The 20,725-nt window shown below is 51.6% G+C and overlaps 2 protein-coding genes across 2 annotated transcripts in view; both read right to left on the bottom strand.

Annotated features, from left to right (window-relative positions):
* Positions 1 to 738: 738 nt before the first annotated feature.
* mettl21e (methyltransferase like 21e) lies at positions 739 to 9,811 on the bottom strand. Its single transcript, XM_045698631.2, has 3 exons — positions 9,540 to 9,811; positions 6,677 to 6,794; positions 739 to 3,084 (listed from the first exon to the last, which is right to left on the bottom strand). The coding sequence occupies exons 1-3, from the start codon at positions 9,660 to 9,662 to the stop codon at positions 2,564 to 2,566; spliced, it is 762 nt and encodes a 253-aa protein (XP_045554587.2). The 5' UTR covers positions 9,663 to 9,811; the 3' UTR covers positions 739 to 2,563.
* A 10,264-nt stretch (positions 9,812 to 20,075) lies between these two features.
* LOC106575030 (DNA excision repair protein ERCC-5-like) overlaps positions 20,076 to 20,725 on the bottom strand; it is a 5,602-nt gene continuing 4,952 nt past the window's right edge. Inside the window, exon 7 of the mRNA XM_082963769.1 lies at positions 20,076 to 20,321. Coding sequence (XP_082819895.1) covers positions 20,297 to 20,321 — 25 coding nt within the window. The 3' untranslated portion in view covers positions 20,076 to 20,296. The remainder of the gene's footprint in view (positions 20,322 to 20,725) is intronic.

The following is a 20,725-nucleotide window of genomic DNA, read 5'->3' as shown; positions in this document are numbered from 1 at the left end:
CTCAGGATGAGAGATGGATGAGGTATGTCTTCACGTCCCGTTGGGACCTAAAGGGCAGACGGGTCGTACTGACAGGTGGACCGTCTCACCTCAACCCCCCCTCTCTGACCCATGTCCTTTCCTCTTCAGTAGACTGACGGATACAACCACTTCCTGTCCAGAACCATTTACAGATCAGAGGTGTTTATAATGTACTTTATTTCTCATTTGATAAATTACTGCATAAAGCAACAAATAACATATTACAAAATAAATAGTGTTTATTGTACGGACATGAGCTTTTTCCTGAAGTTTAAGGTCTTGATATGTACAGCAACACATAAGGTGAAGCAGGTCTCGGTATGCTACAGCAACACATCAGGTGAAGCAGGTCTCGATATGTACAGCAACACATCAGGTGAAGCAGGGCTCGATATGCTACAGCAACACATCAGGTGAAGCAGGTCTCGATATGTACAGCAACACATCAGGTGAAGCAGGTCTCGATATGCTACAGCAACACATCAGGTGCAGCAGACACTATATGTCCTTCTGGTCATGTAGTGGACATCTTCAAATCAGAAATACAACTGAATAATAGCAGAGAAAGCGGGAAGAGACTGATCTGCCCAGCCATGAAGGGGAGGAGTGATCAAGGCCCAGACAGGAAGGGGAGGAGAGTTCAAGGCCTCCGACAGGAAGGGGAGGAGGGTTCAAGGCCCAGACAGGAAGGGGAGGAGAGTTCAAGGCCCAGACATGAAGGGGAGGAGAGTTCAAGGCTCCAGTACAGGAAGGGGAGGAGAGCTCCGTAAAGGGGACAGCAACCTCCGTAAAGGGGACAGTAACCTCCGTAAAGAGGACAGCAACCTCCGTAAAGGGGACAGTAATCTCCGTAAAGACGACAGCAACCTCCGTAAAGACGACAGCAACCTCCGTAAAGGGGACAGTAACCTCCGTAAAGGGGACAGTAACCTCCGTAAAGGGGACAGCAACCTCCGTAAAGACGACAGTAACCTCCGTAAAGACGACAGTAACCTCCGTAAAGACGACAGCAACCTCCGTAAAGACGACAGCAACCTCCGTAAAGGGGACAGCAACCTCCGTAAAGGGGACAGTAACCTCCGTAAAGGGGACAGTAACCTCCGTAAAGGGGACAGTAACCTCCGTAAAGGGGACAGTAACCTCCGTAAAGACGACAGCAACCTCCGTAAAGACGACAGCAACCTCCGTAAAGACGACAGTAACCTCCGTAAAGACGACAGTAACCTCCGTAAAGAGGACAGCTACAACAAAACAAAGGGATGCAAGAAATTATTTTCTGGGCCATGACAGTACAATTTCCCCGAAATGCTGTGGATGTCGGCTCAAGGGTAATGACCTTCAATAGTTTAGGGTAATGACCTTCAATAGTTTAGGGTAATGACCTTCAATAGTTTAGGGTAATGACCTTCAATAGTTTAGGGTAATGACCTTCAATAGTTTAGGGTAATGACCTTCAATAGTTTAGGGTAATGACCTTCAATAGTTTAGGGTAATGACCTTCAATAGTTTAGGGTAATGACCTTCAATAGTTTAGGGTAATGACCTTCAATAGTTTAGGGTAATGACCTTCAATAGTTTAGGGTAATGACCTTCAATAGTTTAGGGTAATGACCTTCAATAGTTTAGGGTAATGACCTTCAATAGTTTAGGGTAATGACCTTCTCCACAATGCCTTTGTTGATTCTCTGAGTCTGTGGCTGGGATGCAATCAAATAACACACATTCACATGCATCTCTTCATCCATCTCTCCATCCATCCATCCATCTCTCTCTCCATCCATCCATCCATCTCTCCATCCATCTCTCTCTCCATCCATCCATCATCTCTCTCTCTCCATCCATCCATCTCTTCATCCATCTCTCCATCCATCCATCCATCTCTCCATCCATCCATCATCTCTCATCCATCCATCCATCTCTCCATCCATCCATCCATCTCTCCATCCATCTCTCTCTCCATCCATCCATCATCTCTCTCTCTCTCCATCCATCCATCTCTCCATCCATCCATCTCTCCATCCATCCATCATCTCTCCATCCATCCATCCATCCATCCATCATCTCTCATCCATCCATCCATCTCTCCATCCATCCATCTCTCCATCCATCCATCTCTCCATCCATCCATCCATCCCCCTGCATTGTCTCAGACTGCTTCCGTAGAGCATGGTAGTATTAAGCAGCCTCTCCATCCATCCATCCATCCATCCATCCATCCATCCATCCATCCATCCATCCATCCATCCATCCATCCATCCATCTCTCCATCCCCCTGCAGTGTCTCAGACTGCTTCCGTAGAGCATGGTAGTATTAAGCAGCCTCTCCATCCATCCATCCATCCATCCATCCATCCATCCATCCATCCATCCATCCATCCATCCATCCATCCATCCATCTCTCCATCCCCCTGCAGTGTCTCAGACTGCTTCCGTAGAGCATGGTAGTATTAAGCAGCCTCTCCATCCATCCATCCATCCATCCATCCATCCATCCATCCATCCATCCATCCATCCATCCATCCATCCATCCCCCTGCAGTGTCTCAGACTGCTTCCGTAGAGCATGGTAGTATTAAGCAGCCTCTCCATCCATCCATCCATCCATCCATCCATCCATCCATCCATCCATCTCTCCATCCCCCTGCAGCCTCTCCAGACGGTGTCTTCCTTCCCATCTCCTTCCTTGATGCTCGGTACAGTTTGATACTGAGACTAGGCAGATCATACAGTTCTTCCAGATGGAACCTGGACCGGAACCGTTCTACGAACTGGTTCTCTCTGTCCAGACGGAACCTCATGGCCCAGAGGATCTCCGTCCCGTCCTGACACAGGTGATCGAAGGTGTCCAAGAGTTCCCCCAGGTAAGGGTGGCAGTACACCACGTCAGCGGCGAACACGTAGTCGTAGTGACAGGTAGCCTGAGGGAAGTGTTGTTCGAGCTCCTTCCCCCAGGACAGCTCAGTGACCTGAGGAGGGTGTCTACACTGCCCCCTGGTGTTACGGAGTACGTTATACTGCAGGTTACTCAGCACCTCCGGTAGGTCCGTGGACGTCACCTTGGCACCTAGGAAATAATAAAACAAACAAACACCAGTTACCAAACAGGAAGGAGATGTTCTGTCCTCTGAAGAGGGTGGTGTCACTGGACGTGCTACCTGTCCCGGACCTGCTACCTGTCCCAGACCTTGTACCTGTCCCAGACCTGCTACCTGTCTTAGACATGCTACCTGTCCCAGACCCGCTACCTGTCCCAGACATGCTACCTGTCCCAGACATTCTACCTGTCTTAGACCTGCTACCTGTCCCAGACCTTCTACCTGTCCCAGATCTGCTACCTGTCCCAGACCTGCTACCTGTCCCAGACATGCTACCTGTCCCAGACATTCTACCTGTCTTAGACCTGCTACCTGTCCCAGACCTTCTACCTGTCCCAGACATGCTACCTGTCCCAGACCTGCTACCTGTCCCAGACCTTCTACCTGTCCCAGACCTGCTACCTGTCCAAGACCTCCTACCTGTCCCAGACCTGCTACCTGTCCCAGACCTGCTACCTGTCCCAGACCTGCCACCTGTCCCAGACCTGCCAACTGTCCCAGACCTGCCACCTGTTCCAGACCTGCTACCTGTCCCAGACCTGCCACCTGTTCACCGGACGTGCTACCTGTCCCAGACCTGCTGTTTTCAACTCTCTAGAGACAGCAGGAGCGGTAGAGATACTCTGAATGATCGGCTATGAAAAGCCAACTGACATTTACTCCTGAGGTGCTGACCTGTTGCACCCTCAACAACCACTGTGATTATTATTATCTGACCCTGCTGGTCATTTATGAACATTTGAACATCTTGGCCATGTTCTGTTATAATCTCCACCCGGCACAGCCAGAAGAGGACTGGTCCACCCCTCATAGCCTGGTTCCTCTCTAGGTTTCTAATCTCCACCTGGCACAGCCAGAAGAGGACTGGTCCACCCCTCATAGCCTGGTTCCTCTCTAGGTTTCTAATCTCCACCCAGCACAGCCAGAAGAGGACTGGTCCACCCCTCATAGCCTGGTTCCTCTCTAGGTTTCTAATCTCCACCCAGCACAGCCAGAAGAGGACTGGTCCACCCCTCATAGCCTGGTTCCTCTCTAGGTTTCTAATCTCCACCCAGCACAGCCAGAAGAGGACTGGTCCACCCCTCATAGCCTGGTTCCTCTCTAGGTTTCTAATCTCCACCCAGCACAGCCAGAAGAGGACTGGCCACCCCTCATAGCCTGGTTCCTCTCTAGGTTTCTAATCTCCACCCGGCACAGCCAGAAGAGGACTGGTCCACCCCTCATAGCCTGGTTCCTCTCTAGGTTTCTAATCTCCACCCAGCACAGCCAGAAGAGGACTGGCCACCCCTCAGAGCCTGGTTCCTCTCTAGGTTTCTAATCTCCACCCGGCACAGCCAGAAGAGGACTGGTCCACCCCTCATAGCCTGGTTCCTCTCTAGGTTTCTAATCTCCACCCAGCACAGCCAGAAGAGGACTGGTCACCCTTCAGAGCCTGGTTCCTCTCTAGGTTTCTAATCTCCACCCAGCACAGCCAGAAGAGGACTGGTCACCCTTCAGAGCCTGGTTCCTCTCTAGGTTTCTTCCTAGGTTCTGGCCTTTCTAGGGAGTTTTTCCTAGCCACCGTGCTTCTACACCTGCATTGCTTGCTGTTTGGGGTTTTAGGCTGGGTTTCTGTACAGCACTTTGAGACATCAGCTGATGTAAGAAGGGCTTTATAAATACATTTGATTGATTGATTGATTGGATGGGCACGAAAAACTAAAACCTAAAAAACACTAACGAGGAGGGTATCTGAGACGACCCGTATGTAATATGTATGAGGAGGGAGTCTGGGACCACCCGTATGTAATATGTATGAGGAGGGAGTCTGGGACGACCCGTATGTAATATGTATGAGGAGGGAGTCTGGGACCACCCGTATGTAATATGTATGAGGAGGGAGTCTGGGACGACCCGTATGTAATATGTATGAGGAGGGAGTCTGGGACCACCCGTATGTAATATGTATGAGGAGGGAGTCTGGGACGACCCGTATGTAATATGTATGAGGAGGGAGTCTGGGACCACCCGTATGTAATATGTATGAGGAGGGAGTCTGGGACGACCCGTATGCAATATGTATGAGGAGGGAGTCTGGGACGACCCGTATGTAATATGTATGAGGAGGGAGTCTGGGACCACCCGTATGTAATATGTATGAGGAGGGAGTCTGGGACGACCCGTATGTAATATGTATGAGGAGGGAGTCTGGGACCACCCGTATGTAATATGTATGAGGAGGGAGTCTGGGACGACCCGTATGTAATATGTATGAGGAGGGAGTCTGGGACCACCCGTATGTAATATGTATGAGGAGGGAGTCTGGGACCACCCGTATGTAATATGTATGAGGAGGGAGTCTGGGACGACCCGTATGTAATATGTATGAGGAGGGAGTCTGGGACGACCCGTATGTAATATGTATGAGGAGGGAGTCTGGGACGACCCGTATGTAATATGTATGAGGAGGGAGTCTGAGACCACCCGTATGTAATATGTATGAGGAGGGAGTCTGTGACGACCCGTATGTAATATGTATGAGGAGGGAGTCTGGGACGACCCGTATGTAATATGTATGAGGAGGGAGTCTGGGACGACCCGTATGTAATATGTATGAGGAGGGAGTCTGGGACGACCCGTATGTAATATGTATGAGGAGGGAGTCTGAGACCACCCGTATGTAATATGTATGAGGAGGGAGTCTGGGACGACCCGTATGTAATATGTATGAGGAGGGAGTCTGGGACGACCCGTATGTAATATGTATGAGGAGGGAGTCTGGGACGACCCGTATGTAATATGTATGAGGAGGGAGTCTGGGACGACCCGTATGTAATATGTATGAGGAGGGAGTCTGAGACGACCCGTATGTAATATGTATGAGGAGGGAGTCTGGGACCACCCGTATGTAATATGTATGAGGGGGGAGTCTGGGACGACCCGTATGTAATATGTATGAGGAGGGAGTCTGGGACCACCCGTATGTAATATGCATGAGGGGGGAGTCTGGGACGACCCGTATGTAATATGTATGAGGAGGGAGTCTGGGACGACCCGTATGTAATATGCATGAGGAGGGAGTCTGGGACGACCCGTATGTAATATGTATGAGGAGGGAGTCTGGGACCACCCGTATGTAATATGTATGAGGAGGGAGTCTGGGACCACCCGTATGTAATATGTATGAGGAGGGAGTCTGGGACGACCCGTATGTAATATGTATGAGGAGGGAGTCTGGGACGACCCGTATGTAATATGTATGAGGAGGGAGTCTGGGACGACCCGTATGTAATATGTATGAGGAGGGAGTCTGGGACCACCCGTATGTAATATGTATGAGGAGGGAGTCTGGGACGACCCGTATGTAATATGTATGAGGAGGGAGTCTGGGACGACCCGTATGTAATATGTATGAGGAGGGAGTCTGGGACGACCCGTATGTAATATGTATGAGGAGGGAGTCTGGGACCACCCGTATGTAATATGTATGAGGAGGGAGTCTGGGACGACCCGTATGTAATATGTATGAGGAGGGAGTCTGGGACGACCCATGCGACTTTGTAAAACACAAGATTGTCTCACCTAAAAGGCTGGTAACTACGGAGACCAGACCGGTCCCGGCGCCCAGCTCGATGACGTTCTTGTCCAGCAGGTTGTACGTGTCACGGTGCGTATCCAGGAAGTAACACAGCACTATGGCCTGATGGGAAATAACAGGACATTTTAAAAATGAAGTTACACATGGTGAGGAAAAAAGTGGAATTTAAAAGTAATGATTGTGACGAAGGTGAGCAGAAGGGTAGTAGTGTTAGTGAGGATGACGAAGGTGAGCGTAAGGGTAGTAGTGTTAGTGAGGATGACGAAGGTGAGCGTAAGGGTAGTAGTGTTAGTGAGGATGACGAAGGTGAGCGTAAGGGTAGTGTTAGTGAGGATGACGAAGGTGAGCGTAAGGGTAGTGTTAGTGAGGATGACGAAGGTGAGCGTAAGGGTAGTGTTAGTGAGGATGACGAAGGTGAGCGTAAGGGTAGTAGTGTTAGTGAGGATGACGAAGGTGAGCGTAAGGGTAGTAGTGTTAGTGAGGATGACGAAGGTGAGCGTAAGGGTAGTGTTAGTGAGGATGATGAAGGTGAGCAGAAGGGTAGTAGTGTTAGTGAGGACGACGAAGGTGAGCGTAAGGGTAGTGTTAGTGAGGATGACGAAGGTGAGCAGAAGGGTAGTAGTGTTAGTGAGGATGACGAAGGTGAGCAGAAGGGTAGTAGTGTTAGTGAGGATGACGAAGGTGAGCGTAAGGGTAGTAGTGTTAGTGAGGACGACGAAGGTGAGCGTAAGGGTAGTAGTGTTAGTGAGGATGACGAAGGTGAGCAGAAGGGTAGTAGTGTTAGTGAGGATGACGAAGGTGAGCGTAAGGGTAGTAGTGTTAGTGAGGATGACGAAGGTGAGCAGAAGGGTAGTAGTGTTAGTGAGGATGACGAAGGGGAGCAGAAGGGTAGTAGTGTTAGTGAGGATGACGAAGGGGAGCGTAAGGGTAGTGTTAGTGAGGATGACGAAGGTGAGCGTAAGGGTAGTAGTGTTAGTGAGGATGACGAAGGGGAGCGTAAGGGTAGTGTTAGTGAGGATGACGAAGGTGAGCGTAAGGGTAGTGTTAGTGAGGATGATGAAGGGGAGCGTAAGGGTAGTGTTAGTGAGGATGACGAAGGTGAGCGTAAGGGTAGTAGTGTTAGTGAGGATGACGAAGGTGAGCGTAAGGGTATTAGTGTTAGTGAGGATGACGAAGGTGAGCGTAAGGGTAGTGTTAGTGAGGATGACGAAGGTGAGCGTGAGGGTAGTAGTGTTAGTGAGGATGACGAAGGTGAGCATAAGGGTAGTGTTAGTGAGGACGACGAAGTTGAGCAGAAGGGTAGTAGTGTTAGTGAGGATGATGAAGGTGAGCGTAAGGGTAGTGTTAGTGAGGACGACGAAGTTGAGCAGAAGGGTAGTAGTGTTAGTGAGGATGACGAAGGTGAGCGTAAGGGTAGTAGTGTTAGTGAGGATGATGAAGGTGAGCGTAAGGGTAGTGTTAGTGAGGATGACGAAGGTGAGCAGAAGGGTAGTAGTGTTAGTGAGGATGACGAAGGTGAGCGTGAGGGTAGTAGTGTTAGTGAGGATGACGAAGGTGAGCGTAAGGGTAGTAGTGTTAGTGAGGATGACGAAGGTCAGCGTAAGGGTAGTAGTGTTAGTGAGGATGATGAAGGTGAGCGTAAGGGTAGTGTTAGTGAGGATGACGAAGGTGAGCAGAAGGGTAGTAGTGTTAGTGAGGATGACGAAGGTGAGCAGAAGGGTAGTAGTGTTAGTGAGGATGACGAAGGTGAGCGTAAGGGTAGTAGTGTTAGTGAGGATGACGAAGGTGAGCGTAAGGGTAGTAGTGTTAGTGAGGATGATGAAGGTGAGCGTAAGGGTAGTAGTGTTAGTGAGGATGATGAAGGTGAGCGTAAGGGTAGTGTTAGTGAGGACGACGAAGTTGAGCGTAAGGGTAGTAGTGTTAGTGAGGACGACGAAGGTGAGCGTAAGGGTAGTAGTGTTAGTGAGGATGATGAAGGTGAGCGTAAGGGTAGTAGTGTTAGTGAGGATGACGAAGGTGAGCGTAAGGGTAGTGTTAGTGAGGACGACGAAGGTGAGCGTAAGGGTAGTAGTGTTAGTGAGGATGACGAAGGTGAGCGTAAGGGTAGTAGTGTTAGTGAGGATGACGAAGGTGAGCGTAAGGGTAGTAGTGTTAGTGAGGATGACGAAGGTGAGCAGAAGGGTAGTAGTGTTAGTGAGGATGACGAAGGTGAGCGTAAGGGTAGTAGTGTTAGTGAGGATGACGAAGGTGAGCGTAAGGGTAGTAGTGTTAGTGAGGATGACGAAGGTGAGCGTAAGGGTAGTAGTGTTAGAGAGGATGACGAAGGTGAGCGTAAGGGTAGTAGTGTTAGTGAGGATGACGAAGGTGAGCGTAAGGGTAGTAGTGTTAGTGAGGATGACGAAGGTGAGCGTAAGGGTAGTGTTAGTGAGGATGACGAAGGTGAGCGTAAGGGTAGTAGTGTTAGTGAGGATGACGAAGGTGAGCGTAAGGGTAGTAGTGTTAGAGAGGATGACGAAGGTGAGCGTAAGGGTAGTAGTGTTAGTGAGGATGACGAAGGTGAGCGTAAGGGTAGTAGTGTTAGTGAGGATGACGAAGGTGAGCGTAAGGGTAGTGTTAGTGAGGATGACGAAGGTGAGCGTAAGGGTAGTAGTGTTAGTGAGGATGACGAAGGTGAGCAGAAGGGTAGTGTGTTAGTGAGGATGACGAAGGTGAGCGTAAGGGTAGTGTTAGTGAGGATGACGAAGGCGAGCGTAAAGGCAGTAGCGTCAGCGAGGACGACGAAGGCGAGCGTAAAGGCAGTAGCGTCAGCGAGGACGACGAAGGCGAGCGTAAAGGCGCCTGTCGTACCGAGGGCCACATCACAGCTCCGTAGAGGTCATGTGACTCCTTGATCCTGATCTGATGATCGGCGAAGGTGTAGCCCTCCCAGGCTTCCACGGTGATCAGAGACTGGATGATCGTCCTGGACATAATGGCAGCTGCCAGCTCAGCATCCGCAGCAACACCTGGCGAACCATAACGGAGAAGATGGATGCATTTCCCATCATCCTCTCTGTCAGTACAGTCTCAGGTTGTTGATGTATTTCCCATCATCCTCTCTCTCAGAGGAAAGAGTAGGGTAATGCCCCTCAGTAGGGTAATATAACTCCTCTACACGGCTAGCTGACCCAGCATCAGTACAGTAACCTAGCCCCTCATTAGGGGTAATATAACTCCTCTACACGGCTAGCTGACCCAGCATCAGTACAGTAACCTAGCCCCTCAGTAGGGGTAATATAACCCCTCTACACGGCTAGCTGACCCAGCATCAGTACAGTAACCTAGCCCCTCAGTAGGGGTAATATAACCCCTCTACACGGCTAGCTGACCCAGCATCAGTACAGTAACCTAGCCCCTCAGTAGGGGTAATATAACCCCTCTACACGGCTAGCTGACCCAGCATCAGTACAGTAACCTAGCCCCTCATTAGGGGTAATATAACCCCTCTACACGGCTAGCTGACCCAGCATCAGTACAGTAACCTAGCCCCTCATTAGGGGTAATATAACCCCTCTACACGGCTAGCTGACCCAGCATCAGTACAGTAACCTAGCCCCTCAGTAGGGGTAATATAACCCCTCTACACGGCTAGCTGACCCAGCATCAGTACAGTAACCTAGCCCCTCAGTAGGGGTAATATAACCCCTCTACACGGCTAGCTGACCCAGCATCAGTACAGTAACCTAGCCCCTCAGTAGGGTAATATAACCCCTCTACACGGCTAGCTGACCCAGCATCAGTACAGTAACCTAGCACCTCAGTAGGGGTAATATAACCCCTCTACACGGCTAGCTGACCCAGCATCAGTACAGTAACCTAGCCCCTCAGTAGGGTAATATAACCCCTCTACACGGCTAGCTGACCCAGCATCAGTACAGTAACCTAGCCCCTCAGTGGGGTAATATAACCCCTCTACACGGCTAGCTGACCCAGCATCAGTACAGTAACCTAGCCCCTCAGTAGGGTAATATAACCCCTCTACACGGTTAGCTGACCCAGCATCAGTACAGTAACCTAGCCCCTCAGTAGGGTAATATAACCCCTCTACACGGCTAGCTGACCCAGCATCAGTACAGTAACCTAGCCCCTCAGTAGGGTAATATAACCCCTCTACACGGCTAGCTGACCCAGCATCAGTACAGTAACCTAGTCCCTCAGTAAGGTAATATAACCCCTCTACAGGTCTAGCTGACCCAGCATCAGTACATTAACCTAGTCCCTCAGTAGGGGTAATATAACCCCCCTACACGGCTAGCTGACCCAGCATCAGTACAGTAACCTAGCCCCTCAGTAGGGTAATATAACCCCTCTACACGGCTAGCTGACCCAGCATCAGTACAGTAACCTAGCCCCTCATTAGGGGTAATATAACCCCTCTACACGGCTAGCTGACCCAGCATCAGTACAGTAACCTAGCCCCTCAGTAGGGTAATATAACCCCTCTACACGGCTAGCTGACCCAGCATCAGTACAGTAACCTAGCCCCTCATTAGGGGTAATATAACCCCTCTACACGGCTAGCTGACCCAGCATCAGTACAGTAACCTAGCCCCTCAGTAGGGGTAATATAACCCCTCTACACGGCTAGCTGACCCAGCATCAGTACAGTAACCTAGCCCCTCAGTAGGGGTAATATAACCCCTCTACACGGCTAGCTGACCCAGCATCAGTACAGTAACCTAGCCCCTCATTAGGGGTAATATAACCCCTCTACACGGCTAGCTGACCCAGCATCAGTACAGTAACCTAGCCCCTCATTAGGGGTAATATAACCCCTCTACACGGCTAGCTGACCCAGCATCACTACAGTAACCTAGCCCCTCATTAGGGGTAATATAACCCCTCTACACGGCTAGCTGACCCAGCATCACTACAGTAACCTAGCCCCTCAGTAGGGGTAATATAACCCCTCTACACGGCTAGCTGACCCAGCATCAGTACAGTAACCTAGCCCCTCAGTAGGGGTAATATAACCCCTCTACACGGCTAGCTGATCCAGCATCAGTACAGTAACCTAGCCCCTCAGTAGGGGTAATATAACCCCTCTACACGGCTAGCTGACCCAGCATCAGTACAGTAACCTAGCCCCTCAGTAGGGGTAATATAACCCCTCTACACGGCTAGCTGACCCAGCATCAGTACAGTAACCTAGCCCCTCAGTAGGGGTAATATAACCCCTCTACACGGCTAGCTGACCCAGCATCAGTACAGTAACCTAGCCCCTCAGTAGGGTAATATAACCCCTCTACACGGCTAGCTGACCCAGCATCAGTACAGTAACCTAGCCCCTCATTAGGGGTAATATAACCCCTCTACACGGCTAGCTGACCCAGCATCAGTACAGTAACCTAGCCCCTCAGTAGGGTAATATAACCCCTCTACACGGCTAGCTGACCCAGCATCAGTACAGTAACCTAGCCCCTCAGTAGGGTAATATAACCCCTCTACACGGCTAGCTGACCCAGCATCAGTACAGTAACCTAGCCCCTCAGTAGGGGTAATATAACCCCTCTACACGGCTAGCTGACCCAGCATCAGTACAGTAACCTAGCCCCTCATTAGGGGTAATATAACCCCTCTACACGGCTAGCTGACCCAGCATCAGTGCAGTAACCTAGCCCCTCAGTAGGGTAATATAACCCCTCTACACGGCTAGCTGACCCAGCATCAGTACAGTAACCTAGCACCTCAGTAGGGGTAATATAACCCCTCTACACGGCTAGCTGACCCAGCATCAGTACAGTAACCTAGCCCCTCAGTAGGGTAATATAACCCCTCTACACGGCTAGCTGACCCAGCATCAGTACAGTAACCTAGCCCCTCATTAGGGTAATATAACCCCTCTATGTAGCTGATTAGTGTACTCGCTGCCAGGTTATTTGCGTCCTCTCTGACAGACAGACATGCAGCTGGTATACCAGTTATGTAAGCTAGTGAGGGGAGAGACGCAGAACTGCTCTTAAATCACTTCACAGCTTGTGTGTGTGTGTGTGTATGCCTGTGTGTGTGTGTGTGTGCCTGTGTGTGTGTGTGTCAATGTACCTTGATTACGATGCTATAAAGCAAGTCTACGAACCGCTATAAAAACACTCATAGTGACCCCATCAACCAACGAATACCACCAATCTACCCAGAGTGCACTTCAACTACCGACAACCGACGTTTCGTTACGTACAGCGATAAGCATAAAGTTGACGTAGTGAGTCATCCCATAAACCGACCCGTTTCGTTCTGTATCCCGTGTGGGTTCTGAAAGTTCTAGCTATGGTACCGTACCTTGGTGTGTTGTGGAGTGTTGTGGGTTAGCAGCAGTAAGGGGTGAGGAGTGTTGTGGGTTAGTAGCAGTAAGGGGTGAGGAGTGTTGTGGGTTAGTAGCAGTAAGGGGTGAGGAGTGTTGTGGGTTAGCAGCAGTAAGGGGTGAGGAGTGTTGTGGGTTAGCAGCGGTAAGGGGTGAGGAGTGTTGTGGGTTAGTAGCAGTAAGGGGTGAGGAGTGTTGTGGGTTAGTAGCAGTAAGGGGTGAGGAGTGTTGTGGGTTAGTAGCAGTAAGGGGTGAGGAGTGTTGTGGGTTAGCAGCGGTAAGGGGTGAGGAGTGTTGTGGGTTAGTAGCAGTAAGGGGTGAGGAGTGTTGTGGGTTAGTAGCAGTAAGGGGTGAGGAATGTTGTGGGTTAGTAGCAGTAAGGGGTGAGGAGTGTTGTGGGTTAGTAGCAGTAAGGGGTGAGGAGTGTTGTGGGTTAGTAGCAGTAAGGGGTGAGGAGTGTTGTGGGTTAGTAGCAGTAAGGGGTGAGGAGTGTTGTGGGTTAGCAGCAGTAAGGGGTGAGGAGTGTTGTGGGTTAGTAGCAGTAAGGGGTGAGGAGTGTTGTGGGTTAGTAGCAGTAAGGGGTGAGGAGTGTTGTGGGTTAGTAGCAGTAAGGGGTGAGGAATGTTGTGGGTTAGTAGCAGTAAGGGGTGAGGAGTGTTGTGGGTTAGTAGCGGTAAGGGGTGAGGAGGTTGTGGGTTAGTAGCAGTAAGGGGTGAGGAGGTTGTGGGTTAGTAGCGGTAAGGGGTGAGGAGTGTTGTGGGTTAGTAGCAGTAAGGGGTGAGGAGTGTTGTGGGTTAGTAGCAGTAAGGGGTGAGGAGTGTTGTGGGTTAGTAGCAGTAAGGGGTGAGGAGGTTGTGGGTTAGTAGCAGTAAGGGGTGAGGAGGTTGTGGGTTAGTAGCAGTAAGGGGTGAGGAGTGTTGTGGGTTAGTAGCAGTAAGGGGTGAGGAGTGTTGTGGGTTAGTAGCAGTAAGGGGTGAGGAGTGTTGTGGGTTAGCAGCAGTAAGGGGTGAGGAGTGTTGTGGGTTAGTAGCAGTAAGGGGTGAGGAATGTTGTGGGTTAGTAGCAGTAAGGGGTGAGGAGTGTTGTGGGTTAGTAGCAGTAAGGGGTGAGGAGTGTTGTGGGTTAGTAGCAGTAAGGGGTGAGGAGTGTTGTGGGTTAGTAGCAGTAAGGGGTGAGGAGTGTTGTGGGTTAGTAGCAGTAAGGGGTGAGGAGTGTTGTGGGTTAGCAGCAGTAAGGGGTGAGGAGTGTTGTGGGTTAGTAGCAGTAAGGGGTGAGGAGTGTTGTGGGTTAGTAGCAGTAAGGGGTGAGGAGTGTTGTGGGTTAGTAGCAGTAAGGGGTGAGGAGTGTTGTGGGTTAGTAGCAGTAAGGGGTGAGGAGTGTTGTGGGTTAGCAGCGGTAAGGGGTGAGGAGTGTTGTGGGTTAGTAGCAGTAAGGGGTGAGGAGTGTTGTGGGTTAGTAGCAGTAAGGGGTGAGGAGTGTTGTGGGTTAGTAGCAGTAAGGGGTGAGGAGTTTGTGGGTTAGTAGCAGTAAGGGGTGAGGAGTGTTGTGGGTTAGCAGCAGTAAGGGGTGAGGAGTGTTGTGGGTTAGCAGCAGTAAGGGGTGAGGAGTGTTGTGGGTTAGTAGCAGTAAGGGGTGAGGAGTGTTGTGGGTTAGCAGCGGTAAGGGGTGAGGAGTGTTGTGGGTTAGTAGCAGTAAGGGGTGAGGAGTGTTGTGGGTTAGTAGCAGTAAGGGGTGAGGAGTGTTGTGGGTTAGTAGCAGTAAGGGGTGAGGAGTGTTGTGGGTTAGTAGCAGTAAGGGGTGAGGAGTGTTGTGGGTTAGTAGCAGTAAGGGGTGAGGAGTGTTGTGGGTTAGTAGCGGTAAGGGGTGAGGAGTGTTGTGGGTTAGTAGCAGTAAGGGGTGAGGAGTGTTGTGGGTTAGTAGCAGTAAGGGGTGAGGAGGTTGTGGGTTAGTAGCAGTAATAAAATCGGACCGGGTTTCTCCAAAACGGAGCGTTAGATGTCCAGGGAACAGAGTTGGGTTCCTTTAGGCTTGGTGCTCCGGGGCTCAGTCAGGTCGGCTGGCTGTGTGTTGTGAGGGGTTGGTGTATGATTCTCTTTCTCCTTGCCTTCCCTCCCTCCCTCTATCTCTCTCTCTCTCTCTCTCCTTTCCTTCCCTCCCTCCGTTGGCATACTGGGTATGGTACACCCCTCCCTCCCGCTCTCCTTTCCTTCCTTCCCTCCCTCCGTTGGCATACTGCCTGGTGGGTCAGCCAAAGAGAGAGAGAGAGGGAAACGTGAATTAGAGAGAATGAAGAAAACAGGTGAGAGAAGGTTAGGAAGAGCTAGAGGGAGGAAGGGCTAGAGGGAGGAAGGGCTAGAGGGAGGAAGAGCTAGAGGGAGGAAGGGCTAGAGGGAGGAAGAGCTAGAGGGAGGAAGAGCTAGAGGGAGGAAGGGCTAGAGGGAGGAAGAGCTAGAGGGAGGAAGAGCTAGAGGGAGGAAGAGCTAGAGGGAGGAAGGGCTAGAGGGAGGAAGGGCTAGAGGGAGGAAGAGCTAGAGGGAGGAAGAGATAGAGGGAGGAAGGGCTAGAGGGAGGAAGGGCTAGAGGGAGGAAGAGCTAGAGGGAGGAAGAGATAGAGGGAGGAAGGGCTAGAGGGAGGAAGGGCTAGAGGGAGGAAGAGCTAGAGGGAGGAAGAGCTAGAGGGAGGAAGGGCTAGAGGGAGGAAGAGCTAGAGGGAGGAAGAGCTAGAGGGAGGAAGGGCTAGAGGGAGGAAGAGCTAGAGGGAGGAAGGGCTAGAGGGAGGAAGAGCTAGAGGGAGGAAGGGCTAGAGGGAGGAAGGGCTAGAGGGAGGAAGGGCTAGAGGGAGGAAGAGCTAGAGGGAGGAAGAGCTAGAGGGAGGAAGAGCTAGAGTGAGGAAGAGCTAGAGGGAGGAAGAGCTAGAGGGAGGAAGGGCTAGAGGGAGGAAGGGCTAGAGGGAGGAAGAGCTAGAGGGAGGAAGAGCTAGAGGGAGGAAGGGCTAGAGGGAGGAAGGGCTAGAGGGAGGAAGGGCTAGAGGGAGGAAGGGCTAGAGGGAGGAAGGGCTAGAGGGAGGAAGGGCTAGAGGGAGGAAGAGCTAGAGGGAGGAAGGGCTAGAGGGAGGAAGGGCTAGAGGGAGGAAGGGCTAGAGGGAGGAAGAGCTAGAGGGAGGAAGAGCGAGGGAGGAAGGGCTAGAGGGAGGAAGGGCTAGAGGGAGGAAGGGCTAGAGGGAGGAAGGGCTAGAGGGAGGAAGGGCTAGAGGGAGGAAGAGCTAGAGGGAGGAAGGGCTAGAGGGAGGAAGGGCTAGAGGGAGGAAGAGCTAGAGGGAGGAAGGGCTAGAGGGAGGAAGGGCTAGAGGGAGGAAGAGCTAGAGGGAGGAAGGGCTAGAGGGAGGAAGGGCTAGAGGGAGGAAGGGCTAGAGGGAGGAAGGGCTAGAGGGAGGAAGAGCTAGAGGGAGGAAGGGCTAGAGGGAGGAAGGGCTAGAGGGAGGAAGGGCTAGAGGGAGGAAGAGCTAGAGGGAGGAAGGGCTAGAGGGAGGAAGGGCTAGAGGGAGGAAGAGCTAGAGGGAGGAAGGGCTAGAGGGAGGAAGGGCTAGAGGGAGGAAGGGCTAGAGGGAGGAAGAGCTAGAGGGAGGAAGAGCGAGGGACAGAGGAAGAGCTAGAGGGAGGAAGAGCTAGAGGGAGGAAGAGCTAGAGGGAGGAAGAGCTAGAGGGAGGAAGAGCGAGGGACAGAGGAAGAGCTAGAGGGAGGAAGAGCTAGAGGGAGGAAGAGCTAGAGGGAGGAAGGGCTAGAGGGAGGAAGAGCTAGAGGGAGGAAGGGCTAGAGGGAGGAAGAGCGAGGGACAGAGGAAGAGCTAGAGGGAGGAAGAGCTAGAGGGAGGAAGAGCTAGAGGGAGGAAGAGCTAGAGGGAGGAAGAGCTAGAGGGAGGAAGGGCTAGAGGGAGGAAGGGCTAGAGGGAGGAAGAGCTAGAGGGAGGAAGAGCTAGAGGGAGGAAGGGCTAGAGGGAGGAAGGGCTAGAGGGAGGAAGAGCTAGAGGGAGGAAGAGCTAGAGGGAGGAAGGGCTAGAGGGAGGAAGGGCTAGAGGGAGGAAGGGCTAGAGGGAGGAAGAGCTAGAGGGAGGAAGGGCTAGAGGGAGGAAGGGCTAGAGGGAGGAAGGGCTAGAGGGAGGAAGAGCTAGAGGGAGGAAGAGCGAGGGAGGAAGGGCTAGAGGGAGGAAGGGCTAGAGGGAGGAAGGGCTAGAGGGAGGAAGGGCTAGAGGGAGGAAGGGCTAGAGGGAGGAAGGGCTAGAGGGAGGAAGAGCTAGAGGGAGGAAGGGCTAGAGGGAGGAAGGGCTAGAGGGAGGAAGAGCTAGAGGGAGGAAGGGCTAGAGGGAGGAAGGGCTAGAGGGAGGAAGAGCTAGAGGGAGGAAGGGCTAGAGGGAGGAAGGGCTAGAGGGAGGAAGGGCTAGAGGGAGGAAGGGCTAGAGGGAGGAAGAGCTAGAGGGAGGAAGGGCTAGAGGGAGGAAGGGCTAGAGGGAGGAAGAGCTAGAGGGAGGAAGGGCTGAAGGGAGGAAGGGCTAGAGGGAGGAAGAGCTAGAGGGAGGAAGGGCTAGAGGGAGGAAGGGCTAGAGGGAGGAAGAGCTAGAGGGAGGAAGGGCTAGAGGGAGGAAGAGCGAGGGACAGAGGAAGAGCTAGAGGGAGGAAGAGCTAGAGGGAGGAAGAGCTAGAGGGAGGAAGAGCTAGAGGGAGGAAGAGCGAGGGACAGAGGAAGAGCTAGAGGGAGGAAGAGCTAGAGGGAGGAAGAGCTAGAGGGAGGAAGGGCTAGAGGGAGGAAGGGCTAGAGGGAGGAAGAGCGAGGGACAGAGGAAGAGCTAGAGGGAGGAAGAGCTAGAGGGAGGAAGAGCTAGAGGGAGGAAGGGCTAGAGGGAGGAAGGGCTAGAGGGAGGAAGGGCTAGAGGGAGGAAGGGCTAGAGGGAGGAAGAGCTAGAGGGAGGAAGGGCTAGAGGGAGGAAGGGCTAGAGGGAGGAAGGGCTAGAGGGAGGAAGAGCTAGAGGGAGGAAGAGCTAGAGGGAGGAAGGGCTAGAGGGAGGAAGGGCTAGAGGGAGGAAGGGCTAGAGGGAGGAAGAGCTAGAGGGAGGAAGGGCTAGAGGGAGGAAGGGCTAGAGGGAGGAAGAGCTAGAGGGAGGAAGGGCTAGAGGGAGGAAGAGCGAGGGACAGAGGAAGAGCTAGAGGGAGGAAGGGCTAGAGGGAGGAAGAGCTAGAGGGAGGAAGAGCTAGAGGGAGGAAGAGCTAGAGGGAGGAAGAGAGAGAGAGAGAAGGGAAAAGAGAGCGAGAGACTAAGGGGAGAGTTCTAGCAGAGTTGGAAATAGAGTGGAGGGCTTGGGGTTAATACCTTGACAAATATTGAGACAAGGAGTGGAGATTATCATTCCAAACACAGTTTGCTACAGTTAGCCTAAATAAGAACGCTGTTTCTCTGAGGCATCCCTTCCTGCTGCATCCTAGCTGTTAAAGAACGATGCTGTCTCTCTGAGGCATCCCTTCCTGCTGCATCCTAGCTGTTAAAGAACGATGCTGTCTCTCTGAGGCATCCCTTCCTGCTGCATCCTAGCTGTTAAAGAACGATGCTGTCTCTCTGAGGCATCCCTTCCTGCTGCATCCTAGCTGTTAAAGAACGATGCTGTCTCTCTGAGGCATCCCTTCCTGCTGCATCCTAGCTGTTAAAGAACGATGCTGTCTCTCTGAGGCATCCCTTCCTGCTGCATCCTAACTGTTAAAGAACGATGCTGTCTCTCTGAGGCATCCCTTCCTGCTGCATTCTAGCTGTTAAAGAACGATGCTGTCTCTCTCAAGCATCCCTTCGTGTTGCATCCTAGCTGTTAAAGAACGATGCTGTCTCTCTCAAGCATCCCTTCGTGTTGCATCCTAGCTGTTAAAGAACGATGCTGTCTCTCTGAGGCATCCCTTCCTGCTGCATCCTAGCTGTTAAAGAACGATGCTGTCTCTCTGAGGCATCCCTTCCTGCTGCATCCTAGCTGTTAAAGAACGATGTAAACAAGCAGAGACACATCGTGTAAACAAGCAGAGACACATCGTGTAAACAAGCAGAGAGACACATCGTGTAAACAAGCAGAGAGACACATCGTGTAAACAAGCAGAGAGACATCGTGTAAACAAGCAGAGAGACACATCGTGTAAACAAGCACAGACACATCGTGTAAACAAGCACAGACACATCGTGTAAACAAGCAGAGAGACATCGTGTAAACAAGCAGAGAGACATCGTGTAAACAAGCAGAGAGACATCGTGTAAACAAGCAGAGACACATCGTGTAAACAAGCAGAGAGACACATCGTGTAAACAAGCAGAGACACATCGTGTAAACAAGCAGAGACACATCGTGTAAACAAGCAGAGAGACATCGTGTAAACAAGCAGAGACACATCGTGTAAACAAGCAGAGAGACACATCGTGTAAACAAGCAGAGAGACATCGTGTAAACAAGCAGAGACACATCGTGTAAACAAGCAGAGAGACACATCGTGTAAACAAGCAGAGACACCGTGTAAACAAGCAGAGAGACACATCGTGTAAACAAGCAGAGAGACACATCGTGTAAACAAGCAGAGAGACACATCGTGTAAACAAGCAGAGAGACATCGTGTAAACAAGCAGAGACACATCGTGTAAACAAGCAGAGACACATCGTGTAAACAAAATAACAAGACTGCCTTTGTAATACAAAAAAAAAAAAACATTTTCATTATTCCAAAATCTTCATCCCAAAACATAGAAAATCCACCGACAGACAGACAGGCAGAGACGCATCCTTATCAACAACATCATGGCTTTAACGCCGCTACGTCTCCTCATCATTCAGAAACATCATTCAGAAACATCATCAAACGCTTCCCAGTGGGTTTCAGCGTCTGTTTATCGGTCGAATATATGCCTCTGATGACATCATCACCACCAGACGGTCCAGAGTTTTAAAAGTTCTCTCACAGCGTCTTCCTCCCTCTGCCCCTCACACCTCTCTTCCCCCCCCCCCCCTCCCCCCCCCCCTCTCCCTTCCCTCGGTTGGCCCCCGAACACGGACTGGGCCGTTACCACGGCGACCCCGCTGTCGCCGCCGCTCCGCTCCGTCCTACTGGGGAGGAGTTTAGGTACGCCGTTATTAGGAGGAGGCGCTTCCTTCCTCTGCTGGCTGGCCCCTCCCACAACCAGGTTGGCCCCTCCCGTATTCTGACTAACCACTCCTACTTCTTTCTTCCTTTCTTGGCTGGCCACTCCCACATCATGGCTGGCTCTTCCCATATCCTCTTGAGCGGGAGGGAGGGAGGGAGGGAGGGAGGGAGGGGAGGAGAGGAGAGGGAAGAGGAAGTAGGAGAGAGGGGAGGGAAGGGAGGAGAGGGAAGAGGGAGGGAGGGAGGGAGGGAGGGAGGGAGGGAGGGAGGGAGGGAGGGAGGGAGGGAGGGAGGGAGAGAGGGGAGGGAAGGGAAGGGAGGAGAGGGAAGAGGAAGTAGGAGAGAGGGGAGGGAGGGAGGAGAGGGAAGAGGAGGGAGAGGAATGGAGGTATACAGGACAGATCAGAGGCAAATTGAGACACATTCACAATAAATTCACTATCCAAGTCATTCACAATAAATTCACTGTTATACCCCAAGTCATTCACAATAAATTCACTGTTATACCCCAAGTCATTCACAATAAATTAACTGTTATA

Source organism: Salmo salar, chromosome 17 (assembly GCF_965601325.2).
Source record: "Salmo salar chromosome 17, fSalSal1, whole genome shotgun sequence".
NCBI lineage: Eukaryota > Metazoa > Chordata > Actinopteri > Salmoniformes > Salmonidae > Salmo > Salmo salar.
The sequence above is the reverse complement of the archived record's forward strand: the minus strand, read 5'-3'. Positions and strand labels throughout refer to the sequence as shown.